An 18,826-nucleotide genomic window follows, 5' to 3' on the forward strand; every position below is an offset into this window, starting at 1 on the left:
GTATTGCCCTTGAGGTTTTTCCTCATCGCTGCCCTTCTCTCTTGAGTGTCTTTCTCACTGTTTTATCATTTCAGATGTACTTAAGTGTCTAATTTTCCAAACTCCTTCCCCACTGTTTTTCTGAGCAGCGTTTGTGTGCTTTCATTAGATCACACGCTGCTCTTTCTCTCTCGCTCAATAAAGGATAAAAGGATTACGGTAACATTCCAGTGCGATAATGAATCGGGACGCTGCTGGTCACATGCCACTGTAAGTTTCCACTACCTGGCTGTAAACATCATGAATCTTTCAGAAAGGGAGAGAGGGAGAGAAAGAACATTTTAGCTCCTAGACAGCAGCTCGTGTTGACTCTGGATTAAATGACCCAGACATTTGTGACATTTGTGTTTAGACTGGGGATAAAATAGATCAGATTCTCCTGTGATTGTTAATATTGTTTTGACGACATGAAATTAAGCAGATAGTCTTCTGATAGGAATAACATTGCTGTTTTGGAGAGCAGTTCCCCTTTAACAAGAGCAAGATGGATCTACTGTGTGCCAGTGTCTCACCTGCTCATTAGCATGAAGGGTAACTTTCCTCTGTGAGACATATGCTTTGCCATTATTTCAGTCAGTCTGTGGTGTCCATTCTCACATTCACGTGATGTGCTGTGTTTATCTGAGCACATGGGTGACGTGGTTTGTTTTTGCCTGAGTGAGTACGTGTGTGTGTGTGTGTGTGTGTGTGTTAGCATCACAATAATGCTACAGCGGGCCAGACAGGGTGAGAGGCTGCTGATGGGATGCAGGGAGACGAAGGCCAGACGATTGTGATGGAAATCTTGGGCTTTTCGAGCTAGAGGTTGTCTGACACAGAGGTCAATTGTCATGGCATTTGATGGGGGGAGCTCTGTTAGCCTTGTGGGTGTTTGCTTTATGATATTCAAGCTTTTCTTATATGTTTTTGTGTGCGTAGCTAGAGCTGTACAAACCTGTTTATTTGTGTTTTTGAGTGATTTTATTTGATTATGTTTATCTATATCTAAATACGGCTTGCTCAGCAGCCACTGTGGCTGGTGGTTTTGCAAATTTACTAGCCAATCAGCATTTTCACTGGCCACAATTTTGTTGTTGGGAAATTTTGTTTTATACGACTTAATACTGCATACAAAAATTTATTTAATTTTGATTTCCATGTAATTTTTGGCCTATTTACAGGACATTTTCCCTGACCATATTAAATGCATGCATGACCTTTCATATCAATTTCTTACATTTTATTAATAATTTCACTTAACAGTAATATAAGACAATATAGGTCTGTTACCAATCAAATGAAATCGGTATCTTCAAAACTGATATTTCCACTGCAGAAGAAACAGAAGTTGCATTTACACAGATAGTTCAATGTAGATGAAATTTACCACGAATGCATTCACACTGTAAAAATTTAATAGCATGAATAATGTTGTGAGCTTGGTGTTTTTATAAATGTGTGTGTGTGTGTGTGTCTGTGTGTGAGTGTGTGAGTGTGTGAGTGTGTGAGTGTGTGTGTGTGTGTGTGTGTGTGTGTGTGTGTGTGTGTGTGTGTGTGTGTGTGTGTGTGTGTGTGTGTGTGTGTGTGTGTGTGTGTATGAAACTATGAAAGTAACCAGAAGGTGGCAGAAAGTGACTGTCTTAATTAATGAGTCATTGAAGCGTGCCTTCAAACATTTGTTCAGACAGCTGATTTATTCAAGAATGAAGCAAGTACCTGTCTTTATGAAAGGAATACTGAATCAATAACTCAAATGATTCAAAATTCAAAAACGTGAATCATTCAGTAATGGAACTTCGCAGTGTGTTGCTCAAAAACTGTTCTGCTGTGGTCTTTGCTTGGAGCTATTTTCATTAACCGAATCGAGCAAAAGCGCTGACTATATATCCTTTCAATAAATTCAAATATGCAACTAAAATGTGTATTAACTGTACCTTGAGTCTGTCTCAGTTTGTTCTGTTTCTTCATGTTATTCCAGACAGACTGATGATGATGATGAGATCAGATCTCTGTGTGGAGCTCTAGCTGTTTGTCAGATTCCGTGTGCAAACTAAAATCTCACGGGATTATTACAATTAATTGAAATAATAATGTTTGGTAATGTAAATTGATATTTCCTACTGACACACTACAGCAAAACATAGAAATAACTGACTTAAAACCATTTTTTTGTTGGTGAAAAATACTAGTCTTTTGCAAAGAACTGTGTGTGTGTGTATACATTTACATATACAAATAGTTAATTTAATTGTGCTAAAAACTAAAAAAAAAAAAAAAAAACATGCAATTCTGTATTATTCATATCTGACCACCTCTCTCAGGCATTCACTTATCATTTCTGTTTGCACTGCCCAGAGCGAACAGCTCACAAATCGCTACAATTTTCCCTTTTCTTGCGCCATGTGCCAGTCTTTGTCCGAGCACACGTGTGTGTTGATTTTCTGTTGACTTGTGGGTAAATAAAGAAGTGAAGCCTTGGATAAATGCAGCTTTGTGTTTGCTTATGATGTGGAGTCCTGTGTATCCTCCATCCAGCACGTCTCTTCCAAAGACGCCTTGACTTCCCGAGGCAGAAAAGAGGCTGTGAGTCACAAAGAGCCCATTCACAACCTCCAGCGCCTCCATCAAGCCATTCATGAGCGTGTGTGAGGGTGAAGGGAGAGTTATTATAGTTTTGAATGGATGTTGGTTTTTATATATGTGTGACGTGCAATTGAGAAGTTCTTGGATGATTTGATTCTTTGAGTAGAGTATTTTTTTTCTCTGTCTTCATGGTCTTTATGAATGGAGTGGGGTGTGTAGCCTGAGGTGAGTAGTAGTCTCTGGCCCAGCACTAATGAATATGACAGGCTTATTTATCACTGTTAAGCTCAAACCTCAGGACAAACTACTCACCCACCTTTAAACGCAGTGCAGCATCCTCGCTGTATCATGAACCATAGCACACACAGACTCAGAAGCAAAAGCGTGGATCTGAGTCAGAGTCCACAGTTTAATTTGATGTGAATGAAAATGAGGCAGTGAGGGATTGAAGTGTCCATTACCATGTTCTTAAAGGGATAGTTTACCCCAAAATAAACATTCTGTCATCAGTTGCTCATCCTTGTGACTTTTCTTTTTTGTTCAAACCTAAAAGATTTTCTTTATTTTTGGGAACAAAAGATTTTTTGAAGGATGTTGTTTTCGTCAATGTTTGTCCAAGACAGTGGGATCCAAAATTACACTGAATGACCCGATGACTATAGGGGGACAAAAACAAAATTGTACAAAATTATCTTATTTTGTTTTCCAAAGAAGAAAGACATGCACACAGAGTTTGCAATGATATAATTTAGATTTTTAAGCATCTTAAACATCTAAAAATATATATATATTAGTAGTAAAAATATTATGATTAAAAATATTATTGCTGAAAAAAAAAAAAAAATTAGAATACATTTTCTCAATAATGTTTTTAGAAAGTTCAAAAAGTTTCAAACTTCCATGTTTATGAAAGAAGTCAGAACTCTTATGCTCACCAAGGGTGCATTTATTTGATCAAAATAGTACTACAATTTAAAATAACTGCTTTTTATTTCAATGCATTTTAAAACATAAACATAATTTATTATTGTGACAGAAAAGCTGAATTTTCAGTTTTCAGTGTCATATGGCTGTTTCTTTCAGAAATTATTCTAATATGCTTTTTATTATAATCATTATTATATTTTTTATTTTCTTATCAATGATAAAAGCAGTTGTGCTTCTTAATATAGTTGTACAAACAGTAATACGTGTTGTTCATGTTTTTTTTAATGAATAGAAGGTTCAGAGGAACAGTTTTTTACAAAAAGAAAACGACAACAATATTTTATAAAAAAAAATTATAATACACAAAAAAAATTTTTTTCATGAATATGCCAAATGCATATATCAGATATCACATTGTGCAAATTTCTTCTCAATCTGAAAAGATCCTCATAACATGAACCACCAGCTGGCTCTGCAATACTCCTTTCATCTTGTTTATTTGTTTTACACAATATATTTGTGTGAAATATATATATATATATATATGTGTGTGTGTGTGTGTGTGTGTGTGTGTGTGTGTGTGTGTGTGTGTGTGTCTGTGTTTACCTAGTGAGAGCTGGACTGTAGTGACGGCAGTGGATAACAGCTGGGAACAGGAAATCCTGCAATAATACACTGATTTACATAAGGCTCTCTGTACATTGCCTTTTTTTTCTTAGCATGCTCAGTTCCAGTACTTTGAAAGGCATTGCTGTTTGATTTCTACATTAATGTACATGCTCGTACACGAGTCTCTGCTTTTTTCCTGACAGCAGAAATGCCGTCAGTGGTTCTTATCACCATAATGATGCTCAGGATAAGAGATGATGGTCTGTTGTTGTCCTCGTTGTTTTATTGTGGCTATTTGCTGTGAATATTGGGGTAAATCTTCCCCTCCCATAATCCCAATTTAGAGTTTAACTGCCAAGCAGTAGACCCTGTTGAGTTCATATGACTCAATCCCCAAAGGTCCTACAAACTGTGAGGGCATCGATAATTTTCATATCCATGTACAAGAGGTCTTTGGTTTCCCCTGGCTCCCTTCATGGTTGATGACTCCTGTGGGAAGCCGTGGGTCTTGGTCATAGCAGAAGGGTTAGGGGAAGTTCAGAAGCACCAGGCTGCTGTAAATCACATTGAAAGGGAGACGCTGGGTTAATTTGGCTTAAGGTTTAAGCAAGTGTTTGACTGAGCGCATGGAAAAGCCCCCCCCCCCCCCCCAATACACTACATCTCTGCAATCCCACCCTCCCATCTGTTCACCATGTGCTACTTTACCAAAGCATGTGAGCTGTGTGCTCAGTGGAAACGGTGAGGGTATTGTGTAAATTATTTATTCATTTTTGTTGAAAGTCAGGATGTCAGTTTTCACTCTCGCATTAAGATTTCTTGCATCACGAATCACCGGCATGACATTTTAATGGCCCATAATGCAGCTGCGTATGAGGAAGTATGCACCATGTTTAATTGTGTTAATAGGCAGGCAGAATAAAGGATCAGTTTTGTGAAGTATTATTGAAAAGTCATTAAAAATGCAAAATGTTTTGGGAATGAGATGGGTAGATGCATATATGGGGCAACAAAGATTTGCTGTGAAATGTTAAAACATATGAACAGAAGATTTCTGTTCACATATTAAAAATGTGTCTCACAATATCACATTTTCGCTGCATGCTTATCATGTCTAAAATAATTCCCAGTAATTTATATATATAAAATTATTATTATTATTTTTTTTTTTATTATTTTTTAATCCACAGTATCTCATTACACTACATTCTTACAATGCAAACACCCTAAGAATTTAAACGGTTATTTTTTATTACAGTAGCAAACATCATGAACGTGATAAACATCAGACGGACGAGACCTTGTACAGTAATTCATTGTTTATATAATTTAGTTATAGTGTTTTTATTCGTACAGTAGCTAACTGCAAATATTGCAACGATTTCGTTAACAACATTCTTTTTAAAGCAGCTAATGATTTAAATGGTTAAATTATTATTACAACATTTACACGGAAACGGTAATAAACATATTTGTGCAATCTTGGAGAGTCTGAAATAGATGTTGCTCAATCAGGACAGTAAAAATATTCACATCATAATTTATTCAGAGAAATAATTGACTATATACAGTACGTATTTAAAGACATTAAGCTTTATTTCCAAGGTGGTATGTTAAACTTTTCATTTCATTATAGAGCAATATTAACAATATTTTTTATTTATTTATTTATTTATTTTTTTGTGACGGGGGGCAGTTGATCACATTCATAATATTTAGGCAAAATTTTGCAAGCAGAATATTTAAATAAATGGACTTCTTACCTTCAAAATTTTGCAGAGCAGCAGTAAATGCGATTTAAAAATATATAATAATATTTAACATGGATCACGCATGCTCGAGTTCTTCCTTTGTGAATTATTTTTGTCTCATTGATTATTAAACACTTTTCCCTTTGCAGCAGATGTTCCATAAAGCATAATCCAAATGCACAAACACACACACACACACACACACGTGTTTGAGGGGTGTGTCTACAGCTCACCCTCTCACACCACAGATGCTTGATCCCTCTACTCCACAACAATGCAGCAAAGCTCTCCAAGTTTGACCCTTCTCTGTGAATGGTTGTCTTGCCAACAGCCAGCGCAGCAGATGCTGAGAAGTCCTCCAGACTCTGAAACCCTTTGACCTTCTCTGTGGGTTTTCCCACCAAGGGAGTGAAGCTGATTGAGCATTGTCTTTTGTAGCTTAACCTCAGAAGTGCTAGATGGTTATTGCATTTGAAAATCACAGCCCTGTTAAACAAGACCAACAGGAAGTGGGTAGTCCTTATGATACAGCCATTAGTGACCAATGTGCTATAACGTAGTAGTAATGGGCTCATAGAGTTCATATGCAGTTGAGTGGGTGACAGTGATGTTCTGTGGGTTTGTGGTGCAGATACAGGGAGCTGGTGGACACCATCCTCACCGACAGGAAGAAAGCATCAGCAGAGGAGAAGTGCCGGCACATTCTGCAGCATTGTAAACTCCAGGGCTGGCAGGTGAGTTACCAAAGATGTCTACAGAGCTTTAGGGAAACGCACATAAGGGGCAGAGATGTCCTGTTCTGAAACTAGTAAGAATGGATTAGAGAGACAGGATTTTAAGGCATCACAGTCTAAGGTAGGACACATAATTGTGTTCTAAGTTACTTATTATCATTATTATTATTATTATTTTTTTCAAATTATAAATCAACATCACATCTACCATTTGGAGAGAAAGCAATTCTGGAATGTATTATGACAATATAATTAAAATCCAAGTGGCAGATGAGTGATTTTGATTCTTGATCTTAATATTAATCTCATATTCCTTTGAATACTACGAAGATATTTAAAGATATACTATTTTACACAACATATACAGTATGTGTGCTTCGTGTTTGTGCCATTAGCATCATGCTATCATCAAATTCTGTTGAACTCAACTGTAAGTTGAGACCGAGCGGCGGTCTTTTGGTCTCTCTCGTGAAACCACCACGGAATTGACTAAAACTGCAATTCATCGATTGGCTCCAAAAGGGAGTCGGTCCCATAGACTCCCCATATTAAAATGCCCAACTTTACACCAGGTCTATATAGGTAATTGCGTTTAGGTATAATTTCTATATAGGTAAAATCGATTTTCTGGGAGTGACGCTAGGTGATGCACTGCCAAGATGGCGTTTGCCCACTCTGCCCACTTTTAGCTTCAAAAATGCTATTCAAAAATCTATGGGTGACGTCACTAACACGAAGTCCATGTTTTTATAGAGTCTATGGTTGAGAGTCATGCGATGTACTGTTATTTGGTAATTATGTTACATATCAATTATGATGCTGTCTTAGCAGTCTTACTCCATTTTTTCTTTTGCATGTTTCTGCTAAAGAAAAGATTTCAGATAAAGGTCACACATGGAATTAAGTCAAATGCATTTTAACCTGGTTAAGTAAAATTAACATTTTGAGTCAACACTTTTTAAAATGTGTCTTAAAATAATTCATAAATGTTTACTTGGCACAGCAGTGACATTAACTGTAACGTTCATCGAATGAACCTGCAAGCTCCATAATCTTAATACAACATAATACAATCTAACCACAATCTCCACAAAAAGAAAAATGTCCCGAATAACTGAACATTAAACACAAACATGTCTTTCCTTTTACTCAAAAATTCATAAAATAACATTTAGTTTTATTATATTCTACCCAATTCAGATATATGTAAATGTATATGCTGTAAACTAAAAATCTATCCATTTCTTTCCATTCCATATCTAGTTTCAGTCAACAATGATTCAACAACAAAGTGGATTAAGTAACCTTTAATTTGACATATTTAAGTGGGCTGTATGAAACTTAATTAAGCTGTGATCATATGTTCAGCAATTGTGTTGCTTTACCTGATTTCAAGTAAATGGGACAAGCAGCAAAAATCTTTTTCCCATGTATATAGCTAGTAGGCAGCAAAACTTGATTTTGGAACGGAGTTAATGTGATTACCTATCTCTCTTCCTCTTTTCTTCTCTTGTTCAGATGGGGAACAGTAAGGTTTTCTTGAGATACTGGCAGGCCGATCACCTTAATGACCGCTGCCATCAACTGCACAAGAAGATCATTGTCTGTCAGAAAGGTAATGTGTTCACAGTGTATGATCTGTCACTAGGCTCATATTTTTACTTAATCGTGTGTGTGTGTGTGTGTGTGTGTGATTCAGTGGTGCGTGGCTGGTTGGCCAGACAATGTGCACGTCGCAGGCTCGCGTCTCGGCAGAAGGAGCAGTGTAACATCCAACGGTTCCTGCAGGGAGCAGAGGACTTGGGCATGCGTGCTTACGACAGCCTGGTCATCCAAAACGCAGCAGATATTGCACGAGAGAACGACCGCCTCCGTGGTCACATCAGTGCCCCTCCACTGGGCGAGAGACCAGAACCTGTGGGCAAAGAAGAAGACTCGCCCAAGAGGTGAAACTTATAGCAGAGAATGTGTTACTTTTTAACTACCCATGAAATGTCTTTTTACAATACACACATCTCAATTTAAAGTTATTCTCAATTATTAAAATCAGCTTTTTCTATGGTAACAAGGTTTTTTGCTTTTCAAAAGTTGAGTGCGCTCCTGTCTCTATTTTTTTATTTTGTATTATTAGTTCTTAAAATAAAATACATATCAAGGAAATAATAATATTCATATTGGTGTCACTTAGAGGATCTCTAACATGAAATCTCGTTTTGTCTGCTGAAATTCAATCAGATGTGGCATTTCAGATTCATCTTAAAGGATTATATTAGACACCCTAACAGTTTAAATTATATTGAAGTATCTGATTAAATCCAAAGCAGGCCTTTTCCACTTGGGTTTGAGGAATCTATAAAAATTCATGGGAGGTTTTAATTGTTTCTCCTTGTTCTCCCTTTGCAAACAAAATGGGAACAGAATGCGCCTTAGTTTGCCACTGATGTTAGAATTACTGGCAATTGTTGAGATGTTATTGGGAATTTAGCAAAAAGGAAGCCTGATCTCAGGTTAGTTGTAGATACTATTAACGGTGGAACACACAGTACGTACTACCATCTCCATCTGAAAAAGTTTGCAAACTGCAAGGTTATATCTGCCTATTCAATTGATATATTATGTACCCAAAACTGATTCCAAAGGCTATATATATATATATATATATATATATATATATATATATATATATATATATATATATATATATATATATATATATATATATATATATATATATATATTAATTGTCAAAAACTTCTGACTGAACAAGTCGCATGGGCCATGGTGAAAAGGTTTCAGGCACTCCACTTCAAGACCATCCCATACCTGAGATAAAATCACAGTAACTCAGAATATTAAGTGGCATGTTGCTTTATTAAATCCAAACACACAGGACTAAGCACATATTTATGTAGAAATTAGGCACAAGCAACTGTCTGACACAATGCAACAGTTGCCAAGGAAGTGCTGATCAGTATCATTGGAAGGGAATATATTCACACAAGCATAAACACAGGTGTATTTGGGTGGCCATTGTCATCAACAGTGCCTCAGTCATTCTGGAACGACCATCTGCCATTATGCAGGGGGTGGGCTTCTTGTTCTTTAAAACACGCACACACATTTATCACCTACATTCACTTTTAGCATCACAAATTAGGGAGGTGCAGGCGATTGAGTGATTAGGGTTTCATAGCTAATCTAGATGTGGCAAACTTAATCAGTGAGGAGTTCCATACTGCTAATCAGAGAGAGAGATAAGACCCACCCCCACTCTGGGCTGCTGAAATCTCCTTAGGCTTTTAAGTCACTGTAACCCCTCGCCTCCCCCTGTTCCCCAAATACCATCCACCCCAATACTCCATCGCCTTTCCTGCGAGAACAACAGATGGCAGGCCCAGATTATAGGGGAAATATCAAACAAGAGTGTGCTTGTCTCATTAGAGTATACCAGGAATCAGCTTAGATCAGCAATGTAAATAATCTTTAGAGTTTAGAATCATAATGCGATGCTAATTTGTTGTTATCGTTTACTGGTATCAAGGAAAAAATGAAAATGAGTAGTCTCTGAGTCTTTACTACTAATGGTTTACGAATAGTTAATATAAAGTGGTTAGCTCTTGTATATGTATATATAATTATGTTTAACCACGTCACTATGCCCCCAGACTACCATGAGGTACCACTTTGTGTATCAATTTGATCTGCATATCATGTTATTATTAAGGTTGCATTTTGATTTGATTGATAAACCTAGTTATTTATTTTATTAATCGTATTGTTAAGGAAACACCCATTCCAGTTAGTGTAGTGTAATGAAATCTTAGCCCAGAAATGAATGGACAGCTTGACATTGGTGTATTGATTTTACGAAGGTTGAGGCTGATCCTCCCACAAATGGCAGCTGCTTAGGACCTTCACTACCCATCATACATTGAGACAGGACATATGCTTCTAGTCTGATAGTGAGTTAATGATTGAAATCATGAACATTTGAATGAATAATGATTTGCTAGATTGGGAAGGGTGGGGGATACCAGTGTAATACCAGTCATGACTAATGACAGAAATGGCACTAGAAATCTTATTTCCACCAGCAGTTGTACCATTTGAATATGCTGAATTATTCATCCCATTCTTTTGTTTAGGGCTGTTGAAAAAAGCGGGAGGGTTAACGATGTTGCGGGCCGTGGGGGGAACAGACCAATCCGGCATTTCCGTTCCAGCTCTGTGCCTCTACCCCTGGTTATGGACAGCTTGGTACACTCCAGCATTGGGACATTAATCAAAGCAGCCCTTCAGCCTGCGCCACACTCCACTGAGGAGGGAAATGGAGGGAGCCTCTCCTCCCCACGAAAACAACCTCCTCCCAAACCAAAACGGGACCCTAATACACGTCTGAGTGCATCGTACGAGGCAGTGAGTGCAGGGCTGAGTATTGCACCCAAAGACAGCCCTGCTGAGGGTCACACCTCTCCATCTGGAAGCCCACCAAAAACCCAGCTCTCTCCTTCTGATCGTACGTATAAATATGAAATCAAAACATTCACTGCATGTCCAAAAGTACGTGGACACCCTCTTCTATTATACATGATGTATTGACCTGCACAAAGCCTAAACCTGAATCCCGCTGATTTACCTTTGTAAGACAGACCGCACATGCAACATTAAGGTTTATCCTCACTGATGCACTTGTGTCAGAATGAGTGCAATACTTGCATCCCTATTTCAGCATCTAGTGTTAAAACCTTTCCTGAAGAGTGCAAGGGGAATTAATGACAGTGGTTTCAATATAATAAATGTAGATTAAATATTAATTAATTGTAAATACAATGTAGGTGTGGTATTCAGATGTCGGTAGCACTTTATTTTACAGTCCTGTTCCTCATGTGCATACTATGTACTTATTATAGTAATTACAATAACTATGTAATAACTAGGTACTAACCCTGAACCTACCCCTAAACCTAACCCTACCCCATGTAGTTACCTTGTATTACCAGAACTTTCTTAGATAAATACACTGTAAGTACACTATAAGTACATGTTAGTACACGTACTGTAAAATAAAGTGCAACCCAGATGTCCACATACTTTTGGGCATAAACGTTTCATGCAACACAGAACTAAATGTTTTAATCTGCTTCAGTATTGAGAATTGTTCCTGGCATTCCGGTAAATAGCTTTTCCCTTTCCTTCCAAAACCATCTATCATCCGACTACACCACCAGCTCTTTCTAAACCTCGCCCTCACAGTGATGACTACAGTACCATGAAGAAAATCCCACCCCCCAAGCCCAAGCGCAGCCCTAATACTAAACTGACAGGCTCCTATGAGGAGATCTCTGTACCTTCTCCTGCTCGGCCCACGGACATGAAACTTGTGAGCCTGTTACGAGGTGGCCACTGCTTGGGCCTCATCCAGCGAGCAGCATCTGCAGATGGCCCCCATTCTTCTGTGCTAAGCCTATACCCCTGTCAGGATGAGGAGGATGTGTATATTGAGATGGTGGGGGCCTCAAGAGCCCTAAGCCTGGCAGACTCCCACAGTCCAGAACTGGGAGAGGCGGTATACGAGGAAATGAAGTACTTCCCACCTGATGAGGTGGGGTCAGTTCCAGTGGTGGTTAAGCCTGAAGCTGTCAATCCCACTACCACTATCCTACCTGCCCCAGTGCTGGAAATCAAAAGGCCTGTGACTTTGATGGAGCACTCTGGCACGCTCGCGGGAAAGCAGCAGGGCAAAGATGGGACAGCATGTGACATTCCAGCTCCATTCCCCAACCTCCTTCCACATCGTCCCCCACTTCTAGTCTTCCCTCCGTCTCCTGTCACCTGCTCTCCTGCCTCAGATGAGTCCCCCCTTACACCTTTGGAGGTGAAGAAGCTGCCGGTGTTCGAGACCAACCTCAATTACACCAGCCAGGATGGGGGCAGCCCACTCTCACCACAGTATACACGACAAAGAGCTGACTCCTCACCGAGTCTTTCCGTTTTAATGCCAGACAAATCTACACCACCCTTGACTCCTCCTCCACCTCCGGCAGCACTTCCGCCTCCTTACCGTCCCCCATCCCACTTCCCCTTCCCCCCTGAACCAAACGTCTTGGCCCTGACCCGTGCAGCTTCTGTGGCTACCTCCGATTCTCCAAAAGTCACCCATAAAATAGGACACAGTCTGGCAGAGACACCCCCAAGCAATTCCAAACCTCCCTTCTCCCCAGTAAAGACCTCGAGGCCAGAGCCCCGCAGAGCTCACTCCTGCTCTTCCTCACCTCTGCTTTTCAACCCTGCCAATGGGAGACCCCTCACCAGCCCTCTAGATGAGCTCAACACAATTTTCAGCTCAGGGCGCAGCCTTCTTCGCAAGTCCACCACTGGAAGAAAGATCCGTGACAGCGGTGAGTGAGGGTGTGTGCGTGTGTTTGGGTACATGTGTTGTAAGTAATTCCAGTGCCATTTTCGGCACCAAAAGGAGTTGCGTACATGTATGGCCATGCAGGTCTCTCAAGCACCTTGTCTATAGTTGTGCCAGTGTTCGACCACGTCAGGCCTCAACAAAATCAATGTTGAAAGTGCCACAGAGTGACAGTATTTATACTTTTTGTTGAAATCTTTTTTGTTTCACAGTATTCATACAGATTTGAAATGAGGTTGAGTAAATAGCTTGATCAGTTTCAGTCTAGTTTCAATCAGATTTGCACAAAACCTTTGCAATATTTGATAAATGTCAATAAAAAACTGTTTATATTGCAGTTTTATGAGATATTCCTTTTTCAAATTGCCTGAAAAACCACCTTATGTGAGCACATTTTTTTTTCTGATATATGGGAGTTTTTGTGAAATTTACTTTACCATTGGACATATTTTCAATTTGTATAGTTTGAAGGGTAATAGAAACACAGCTTATGATTACAGTTTTCATTTATGTGTGAACTATCCTTTTAAACTGTTGTATTGCGTGCTCCAGAGACATGAATCACAGATTTGTCTTTAATCACAGATTTTTATAGCTCATCAAAAGGAGTTTAGCTCACCAGCACACATGGTCATGCTTAATTTGCTGGAGGAGCATTAAAATAGTCTGGTCAAATTATAGAAACTTTCCCAGCTCTCTTCTGGTTTAATGTAATTTCATGTAAGTGGTTACTGAAAGGCATGTCCTGTTTAGTATTTTATTTTTATTTTATTTTTTTTGACTCATCCAGTGCCGTGCTTTGATTGTCAAAAAACAATGAGGTCCGTACTGATAAAACAGACATTTTCCATAAAACCTCCGTGTTCTCTCTCAGAAACCCATTCTGATGCAGGCAGAATGTTTATGTATGATGGAGGTTTAGGCTGTATTTTGCATCTGCTCTGGATCACTTTTACGGGAATGACAAATTTTTTACGCAACAACTACCCTTAAATGCTTCTACACTATGGGCCCAAATCTGGAATGGTGTTCTGGAATCTTTATTTATTTTTATTGTGAACTAATATATAATTCACATTAAAGACATTTAGGAAAAGAGCATTAAATGTCACATTAAAATAAGATAATTTGATGAGAAAGCATTCTTAGGAAGGATGTTGGGTGTGCGTGCCAGTTTAGTTTGCATGCTGTGTCTAACACGGTTTCCCTCACCTCCTCCTCTTAACCTTTGTATTTAATTAAAGATGGTTTATCTACTCCCATCATGAATTTATGAGCATGGGTCCCATATGACCCTGACCCACATGTGCTTGTGTGCAATATAAGTGTAATAAGAACTACAATGTTGTTTCACAAATGTGCAAATGACAAGTTTAATCTAAATATCTTAGTCCATGATCGGTAACATCTAAAGGACAACATGGACAAGCACGTGCACACGTACACATCAAAGGGGGCTTGAGCACCTGCCCTTTCTCTTCCCCAAGAGAAAGTGCCCTTTTTTTCTGGGAAGTGTTTTTTTTTTTTTTTTTGTCAAAATCAAATCAAAAATCAAAATATCAGGTCAGGTCGGGAAACGTTGAGACAATTTTGACGCCTTTATCTCTCCGCGTCTCCGCAGCTCAGCAGTGTAGCACACACTGATCAGCACATGCACATCACTGACATGCAGAGAGCTGCAGAAGTACAGCGGATATTAAAAAAAAATGTATTGAGATATATTTTGTCAATATCGCACACCCCTAATATTTTTAACATTTTGTTTTAAAAAAAAAAATACATGAGAAGTGCCCTTTTTCCACTTAAACCCATGCCCCTCAGCATGTCTGTGCACATCCCTGACCATGGAGGCCAGTATTTATTTAACCGTTTGACTTTTTTTATCTAGAGGTGAGAATCAGCCATATACATTCTGTTTATATGCAGAATAAGATCATGAAAGATCAATACAATTAACTTAGCAACCACTACGACTAATTGCGTGAATCCGAAGCAGATATTTTTTAACTATATATGGATCTAAAGCAAAGATAATTTTAACAATGTGGACTTTCCTTTGATTGCAATGAATGATTGAGATATCTAGTTTGTTCATTACATGTGTAACAATATTGTCTGGGATGTTATGGAGACATAATCAATGAGCTTTAATTACTGGGTGCCTCTTTTTTCTGTCTCTCTCTGTCTTGATTCAGTTTAGTGTAAAGGGCACTGGGTGTATTGGCTCCAGTCACATAAATATTACATGGAAAAGAGATGATGTAGCTATGAAATATTAAATATCGAAGTCTTCCGCTCTGCTGACGGATGTGAAACCCTGCAATGTGTGTGAATCCCCAAATTACAATGTGTGTGTGTGTGTGTGTGTGTGTGTGTGTGTGTTTGCACGTCTTAGGACACACTCAGTGTCGAATTACTTCTCGCATTAATGTACGTTCATGACTGTGTGAAATGAACAAACATTAATCTGTCATAATGTTTTTGTTAGTGTCATGCTTGAGAAATATTTCAAAGCATGTCTGCAATACAACATTTCTGCATGCTACATTGCACCTTTTAAGATTAGGTGTTATAACGCCCTTATATTTTGATTTATTATATATATATATATATATATATATATATATATATATATATATATATATATATATATATATATATATATATATATATATATATATATATATATATAATCTCAATTTAATCTTGTCTAGTTATCTTTCTCTGTTGTTGTTGTTCTTTAATGCTTTAATTTATATGTCCATTAATGTATTAAATACATCAATACTTTAATTCAAGGACTTTTCACATTTCAGTAAAGAAATGTATAAGATTAAAAAAAAAGATTATATTTCAAATAAATGCTGTTCTTTTAAACGTTATATTTATCAAAGAACCCTGAAAACAATTTATCATGATTTTCATAGAAAAATTAAGCAGCACAACTGAGTCAAAATTGTTTCTTGATCACCAACTCAATAATTATATCTGAAGCATCATATGACACTGAAGAATGGAGTGATGATGCTGAAAATTCAGCTTTGCATTTCAGGACAGGAGTACATTTTAAAATATATTACAATAGAAAAGTTATTTTGTAGATATAAAAGTTTGATGTATTATTCCTAATATTTAAAACAAATATTTATGATTTATGATGGAGGGAAAAAAAATAAGAATTTCAGTTTTTAATCAGATCATGTGGCACAAGACGACAACATATTAAGACAGTTTTACTTAAATATTAGCTATTATGTTGATTAGTTATGGAAGCATATGGGTAGCTAAATTAATTTTGAAATGTAGCATGCAAAATGACAGTGCAATATGTAAAATGGCAATGTATTTCTTTATTTAAATGTAAATTTCCCCATACATATGTGCAACATTTATTGTAAATGAAAATGAAAATTCAGTTTAATTATGTACATTTGCCATTTCCTACACTAGTTTCATTATGTAAATGAAAAATATTTTAATGCTTTAAGTTGCAAAAAATCATCCCAAGCCGATCAACCTGTCAATCATTATTACATCAAGGCGAGGTGAGGCAACGACGCGCATTAGGTCAATATTCCCCTTAAACCAAACTCTTTTCACCTACCTTGACATATCTCACTGTTTTACACTCCGGTTGATGCACATAAGAAAACAGACAGTGCAGTTTTACACTTATTTACTTGCCACCTTACACTGTGGCTACATCGGACACGAGAGTTGTAATGTTGCATCGCGCTGCATCCAGTGTAGATAGCATCGCTGATTATAATTGGTTCAATACTTCTGTTTCTCGTGCTGCTTGCATCTAGTGTAGACATAGTTTTGCCTTCCTACTTAATTTGAAATAACATATTTTTAAAGACAAATCATTTATACATCAGTGCTCAGATATACAGTACGTGGTCATAATTGCCAACCTCAAGTGTAAAGCAATGGGACTGTTTTCCTCATGTGAATATATAAGGTAGTGTCAGTAGGGGTCCCAGACACAAAGCTGCAGTTAATGAATCTCTGATAACCCCAGACGCTGGCTGTAAAGTTAGATGCTCATGACATGAGTGAGAGCATGCTGTAATGGAAACAGGGCTTTAAAGGGGCAGCTGACCCCTGTGCTATATCCATCCCTGTGGCGGTCAGATCCAAGCAGGCACACATGCCATGAGGCTTAAACACCCCCCTCCGTTCTTCCGTTCTCCCTGTTGTCAACGTCATTGCTAGACTCAATCATTCCCGTAATTCCTGTCCAGAGCAGCTGCAGATGCCCCTCCAGAAACGTTAGTGACTCAAGGTGGCAGGTGTTAACTTGCATGTCACTTCCTCACCTTTTTTGTCATAAAACTGGGAACACATAGATCGATGGTTGTGGTTAGGTGGTCTGTGGGACCTCATGTTGTGCTGAAGCATAGGTTACACTGGTGAATCAGTGTACTTATTAAATGTTTTTTCTTCATTTTTTTTTTCATAGGACTCTCAAATTCCAACATTAACCTGCCAGGTCGAGAGGATCAAGGCCCCATCTCTCCGTCAGCACAGTTGCAGGACAAAAACGCCAACAACCACACCTCTCCCAACTCTTCGAACCCTGCGCCCATTGAGAACGGCAACCAGATCTCGAATGGTAATGGCACACAAGAGGTTAAGGGTGATGAAGCTTGTAAAGACTGCACACCAAACACTGGATCTCATTTGTAAATATACATGTTTTACAAATCATTTGCAATTGCATGTTTTAAAGCATTCAAACCAAAAAAGATCACATGTTCTAAAATATATATATATATATATATATATATATATATATATATATATATACAACATTGCTTATTACTTTGTGCATTATATAAATTTACCTTATTTAGAATAATAATCAACATGTTCATCAACATTAAATGAGGGTGGGAATAAATATTGAAAATTTGTTCTAATGTAAATCTGAATCTGGTTCTCAAGAACATTGTCTGGGCCGTAAATAAGACTTGTATGCACTTATTTGTGATGAGACCCATTATCACTCGGGTGAAAATGTTAGATCACATAGTAATTCTCTACATGACTTTATAAATGTGATCAAGAGCAGAGGAGGCTAACCCCACAGCACCCCACAATCCCATGTTACATTAAGCCATTGTACGTCTTAATGTGGATCCATCCAATTATGCAAAGCTCAATTGCATGTCATTGGCCTGCCCAGTCTTCCCCCAAGGTTTGTTTACCACGGAGACAGCTCCAATGACTGCATAACCTTTGGCCAGCTGAGCATGACATACACCACAGAGGCACAGCGCTTTACATGCATGAGGAAACATTGGAGATAAAGTGAGAGAATAAGAGAAAATGAAAGTATGGCAGATTGAGAGCAGTTAGTGGAATAAGGGATTGGAGAAATGGACAAGGTAAGATGGAGCGAGATGACCCAGAAGCACTGGGGCAGGCCGTGGTTAAAGTGAAAGGCCTTGGACTTGATAAAGTGCTCTCCTAAAGAGCCATCAGATGGCTTAGGGTCTCTCTGTCTCCCTTCCATAAACACATAAACTCATTGACTTGGCCTTTTGTCCTCTCAGTGAGGCTAATATCTGCGTGTGGGCGGATCTTCCATATTCCACATGATGGGATCTAGTGGGCGGAAGTTTTAAACAGCCATCAGTGACCTATACACTCAGCCATTAAATGTGTGCATCTTCAAGATAATGGTATATGAATTAATGTGCATCTCCAAAAGGAAATACCAGTGCTTGCAAGACAGCGGAATAATAGTGTTAAAGTTTTAGGGTGCTGAGGTTTTAGGCATA

The 18,826-nt window shown here is 38.2% G+C and overlaps 1 protein-coding gene across 4 annotated transcripts in view; it reads left to right on the forward strand.

Moving 5' to 3' along the window:
* Positions 1 to 18,826, forward strand: part of LOC113108919 (unconventional myosin-XVI-like) — a 222,370-nt gene that overhangs the window by 176,829 nt on the left and 26,715 nt on the right. For all 4 annotated transcript variants that reach the window (XM_026272343.1, XM_026272342.1, XM_026272344.1 and 1 more), the window contains exons 28-33: positions 6,520 to 6,622; positions 8,141 to 8,237; positions 8,322 to 8,568; positions 10,768 to 11,138; positions 11,851 to 13,020; positions 17,503 to 17,655. In XM_026272343.1, coding sequence (XP_026128128.1) covers positions 6,520 to 6,622; positions 8,141 to 8,237; positions 8,322 to 8,568; positions 10,768 to 11,138; positions 11,851 to 13,020; positions 17,503 to 17,655 — 2,141 coding nt within the window. The remainder of the gene's footprint in view (positions 1 to 6,519; positions 6,623 to 8,140; positions 8,238 to 8,321; positions 8,569 to 10,767; positions 11,139 to 11,850; positions 13,021 to 17,502; positions 17,656 to 18,826) is intronic.

This window comes from Carassius auratus, chromosome 9 (genome assembly GCF_003368295.1).
Source record: "Carassius auratus strain Wakin chromosome 9, ASM336829v1, whole genome shotgun sequence".
Lineage (NCBI taxonomy): Eukaryota > Metazoa > Chordata > Actinopteri > Cypriniformes > Cyprinidae > Carassius > Carassius auratus.